Genomic DNA, 5136 nt, shown 5'->3' with positions numbered 1-5136 from the left:
ATGCATGACACAGTGTTCCAGGATCTGCAGCTTACATGTTAGTGATTATTTCTTTTCATCATATAATAAGCATTTTTGTTCAAGCCATATCAGGCCTTATCCATCATAAATGAGGCCTGCGCTTGTAATTCAAAAATCCACTTAGACTCCTTTCTAAATGGAATGAGTTCATCTATTCTTAATAGAGAGTGGTGAATTTGTTGCACCCTGTGAGAAATGACAGGCTGCCAACAAATGATGCTGGCTGATCTTGACCTTGGCACACCTTCTTTGACTCCTGGTTGTTTCGTAATCAAGGATGCCATTTATCTTTGTCATTACTCTCTGTAATTTGTGACTGCTTAGCTCATTCATTCATTTTCTATACCGCTTAGCTGAAAAATGTTAAACTGGACACTGGGAATCATTGCAGGTGTGCCTATCCAAAAAGCATTGCAAAAAATAAGATAAATAGATATTTCACCATTTGGTAATATTAATAAAAGTTCAAGGTTTATATTTGCTGTTACCACACACATGAAAAACATTCGTTCTGGCAGTGGAATGTGATGCACTTCTGGCAGGAGAAAAACAAATATGACAGCACCAGTTCAGAAAATTAAAATGCAAGGTAAGAGACAGCTCAGTACTCATTACACAGTTTGACTGCCAAAAATAAGATGCAGTGCAAGATCGCTATAGCAATAAATGCTTGGCACAAAACGCTGCATGTTGCCTTTGGCAAAAAATGAGGATCTCACAAATTGCCACTTTAAATGAGACAAAATACCGCCACTTGATATTTCCTGAGTGTGTGTGTGTGTGTGTTGTGGGTGTTTTATGCTGCCACCTGGGCTGTGAGAGCCATGCAGAGAACAGTTTGTATAGCTGACATTTTAATATAATGCGCTCTAAAACAACAACGGCAGAAACCACTGACATAAAAATTACAGTAGAGGCATCACCTCTCTGACACACTCAATAAATATTTAACATGTTATGGCCACCTTTTGTCCAGAACATGTTTTGCACGACGAAAAGAAAACTTATGTACACAAGCTGTGGGATCCTCTCAGCCAAAAGCCCCACATATTTGACAAAGGACTTTAAAGCTAACAGCTGCTGATTAATCACGATGGGTCTAAATTACTGGCTGGCTCTCAACCGGGTATGAAGCTCGATGCCCACTGCACTTAGAACCTCCTTTGCATGTACTTGACAGCTGCACTGAGTAAGTACCACTTCTGCCCATTTCACTGCATCTTTACTCCTTCCACAGTAGCCCTGTCAAAAAGTGCTGTGTATCTAAAGTAAATGTTCAAAAGCAATTGCTGGTTAACTGTAGAAGTGGTCCATAAAGTTCAGTTTTGTGGCTTTATCCCCATAGGATTACTGTCTTATCTTGACAAACTTAACATCACCATTAGAATTTGAAATTGGTAAGAAAAAGACAAAAAGAAGTTAAAATACACTACTCACAGGTGAACTTAATGTGACCTTCTCTAAACTTTTGAATGCACATGTCCAACTGTTCAATGTTTCAGTAATTTTTGCACAAATTGCTGTTCTCTGACAAGGAGCTTAACCGCAAAATTCACAACAGGAGTTTGAACCATAAATCAACCAATAAATGTCTTGGTTCAATTAGAACTGTTTTAAACAGTCATCCTCATCATGCTGTTCACATTTTGACATCATGAGATCAAGACGACACCTAACAATTGATCAATTGTTCAATCAATCAGCCATGTAAAGGCTGGTAACTCTGTAACCCAGAACCCCAATGACCTTTGGTTGCCCTTCAAGAAGAGTGGGATGTCTCAGCAGACACGAAGTCCACCTGTGAACAGCATGAGACGTCGTTGTCAAGCTGTAATTGAAGCTCAAGGGCACATGACAAGTTATTGAGACATTTTTTGTTGTGGTGTATACCCACCACTGATGTTGGCTTTTGTTTCAACAAATTGTTTGAGATGAGGAAATAACCAGTGCATGCTTCTACTGAAATGCTCTACTTTCATGATATAATATCACTGTAGTAGCGTGAACTTTTCACATTTTCCATAAATTTCACCCGAAACCAAATATCCATAACTTTTTGTGAGTAGTGTATAGCTTACATAAGGATAACAGGATATATTGATTGAAGTTAACAAACATAAGCTCAGCTAATATCAGTGACTGCACTGCATGTACTTTCTGCACTTGCTTCACTGTGGAGTTCAAAATTAGTTAATTATTTTGTATATACTTTTTCTTTCCAGCTGCAGTTTGCAGTTTTATGTAGTAAAATGATGAACATAACTAAAACACATCATACTGATTTATTGATTATTTATGATGACTTACATAATAAGGACTACAAGCTAGTTTACCCAATTAAAAATTAAAGCAGATATCTTATCCTCCCTTCAGGGACAGACTTCTGAAACGCTAAAGAAACTTAAAAGAGCACTGGCAGAGGTTTCTTTAATGCGGGATCTACCTGCTCATGTCTAAAACTGCCGTCATAACTAGGACTTCTCCGATCCGGTCAGTTCTACTCTGCCGCATGTTCGCCTATAGGTTTATATATAATAGGTTTATATTGACCTACATCAATACGTTATTGAATATTAAACAGTTTTATCTCTATTGTGAAACTTGAATGGGGGTTGTTCTCTCCAGTAATTTATTTTGTCTTAGACTAAGTCATTATGAAACTGAATTTTTACAACTACAAATTACTAAGTTGGACCTCTACTATAGCCTGAACTTGAAATTCACCTCATGGCAGACATAAAATAGAGCTGTTGCAGATGTATTGAATGATACAGTGTTGCATCAGGAAGGTCCGAATAAAATCAAAATCAATGCTATATATTATAGGTAAGCTATGCTGTGTCTTCTATTTTGATTTGTGAATCTCAAGTTGCTGTATCCCAGCTGCTTTTAAACCCCTGTATTGACATGAATGATTCTTCATGATGTGAGCAGGTTCCCAATGCTGCCAGCTCCACTGTGAATGAAAACCCCACTCTGTAGATCTTTTGCTTTTTTTTCAGCTTTCAACTGCTTTCAGTTCACCAGTCCATGTGGTGGAGTTCCAACAGCTCTCACAAAATCCTTATATAAATCATGGCCTGCCGTTTCCATTACATGAACTCACACAAGCAGAATACATGCTGCCTACTCGGTGAAAAAATTATGGTGAGTTAAAGCTTACAGTTGCCTTTTGAAAGAGGCTGAAGATGTTGCAATCTGATCTGGGACTTTTTCCCTTTAGAATACTACTACCCAATGTTGTTAGAGAGAGAAAGAGAGATGAGACGTGAATGTACTAATAAGCTGAAGTGATAAACATTTAATATCAAGATGAGCACACTTTTATTCGCTAAATAAATAATTCAAATTTGAAGACTTAAACTTTAACTTATACACTTCCCTGAATATGACAATTCTGGTATAAAATGTTGGTTCCAATAGAGATGAAGAGGACTGTCCTTGGAGCACCTGTCGTCAAAGTGAACTGTATGTGTGCGCGGCTGTGTATGTATGTGTGTCTGTGTCCAGAATGTGGGAGTATATCTTGATCCACAGCAGCTGGCCCTCAAGCACAATGACAAGCACGCTCATTCAAACACTCTTTGTGTAAAGTAGAATAGAATCAAATCTGTTCTATTTTCAGATGGAACCAAATCCTATTTGTGTGTGTGTGTGTGTGTTTTTTCCTCTGTCCCAACAATACTTTGCCCTAATCACATTAACACAGTTGATGTGAAAAGTTAATAGATTTAAAATGAGCACTTTTATCGGCAATCCCACATGAGTCATCACTTTCTCTTCAAATTTAAATGTACAGTATTTTGAAATGACATTTGTGAGGCAATTTGTAATCATATATCCTTTATTAATGGATTTCTCCTTATGGATGTCCATATTATCTCACGGGCATTTCATTATATTTCATTGAGAACTAACCACAAATCTTGTGGTCAATATTTCTTCATAGAACATTAACTTATGCTGAATGTCACAGACTGAGTGACATGCTCACCTTTAAATGGGCAAATGTTTAACAAAGGTCCAGAGTAAACAGAGGTAAAATGAAGTCTTTATGGCTGAATGTCCCGTTCACCCGGAGAGGATGTGCTTTACAAAGGAGGCATAGTTGATGCAGCCATTGGCATCCTCCTGTCCCGCCATCAGCCTGTCTACCTCGTCTTCCGTCATCCTCTCCCCCAGTGTCGCCAGCACATGGCGCAGCTCAGCTCCCATGATGGTGCCATTGCCTTCCTTGTCAAAAACCCGGAGCCCCTCCACGAAATCCTCAAAATTGCCCTGATCTTTTGCACGGGAGATATGTTGGAGCATTGGCAAGAAGGTCTCAAAGTCAACCATTTTACTGCTCATGTCCTCCGGCCGTGGTTTCCCAAGCACTTTCAGAACATCTGCATTAGTGGGGTTCTGGCCCAGAGCTCGCATCACGTCCCCGCACTGGGCATAGGTGATCTTCATTTCTCCAGTGGGCGTACGGTCAAACAGGGTAAACGCCTCCTTGAACTCCTCGATCTGGTCAGCGGAGAACTCAAGAGTGATACTCTTGGGGTCAAAGTCTGGCTCCTTAGGAGCCTGAGGCAGTGGCTCTGGAGGTGGCGCTGGCTTAGCAGCTGGGGCCGCATCTTTCTTAGGTTCTGGCTTTTTGGGCTCAGGTTTCTTTGGTTCAACCTTCTTTGGTGCCATGTTGTTAAAGGATTCAGAGGTGAGCTAGTACTCGCTGAGAAACAAGCAAAAGTCAGAGGGGATCGGAAGGGATTCCCAAGCACACAGGGCTGCCTCTTCTCCCAAAGCTTTTATATGTGCTTTGTCAAGGGAACTAGATGGCAATTTCCAACAGCACACTATAAAAGGAAGAAAACGGAAATAGATCCCCATAGCAAGTGATGTCAACATTAAGTATTGTTCTCAGCTGCTGTCATCTAGCCGACAGGGTTATTTGCCGTCATTAGCGAGGGTCCAGTTGCATTAGGCTGAAAATGTTCTGTCTCTCTGATGGACAAAGGGATCAGAGCACAGCCAGTGTATCAGCTCATGAGGGAGAGGGCCCAAAATAGCTTTGCTCACTAACCGCTGCAAGTCTGGGAATCACTGGTTTCTGGAACAATGCTGCCCCCCCCA

The 5136-nt window shown here is 40.3% G+C and overlaps 1 protein-coding gene across 1 annotated transcript; it reads right to left on the bottom strand.

The window, feature by feature from the left end:
- Positions 1 to 4092: 4092 nt before the first annotated feature.
- Positions 4093 to 4766, bottom strand: LOC310994599 (myosin light chain 4; the record flags this gene model as incomplete). Its single annotated transcript, XM_083983335.1, has 1 exon — positions 4093 to 4766. The coding sequence occupies exon 1, from the start codon at positions 4699 to 4701 to the stop codon at positions 4093 to 4095; it is 609 nt and encodes a 202-aa protein (XP_083839461.1). The 5' UTR covers positions 4702 to 4766.
- Positions 4767 to 5136: the final 370 nt, after the last annotated feature.

The sequence above is a fragment of the Trachurus trachurus genome (genome assembly GCF_905171665.1).
Source record: "Trachurus trachurus genome assembly, chromosome: 12".
Classification (NCBI taxonomy): domain Eukaryota; kingdom Metazoa; phylum Chordata; class Actinopteri; order Carangiformes; family Carangidae; genus Trachurus; species Trachurus trachurus.
Note: the sequence above shows the minus strand (reverse complement) of the source record. Positions and strands in the feature narration are given on the sequence as shown.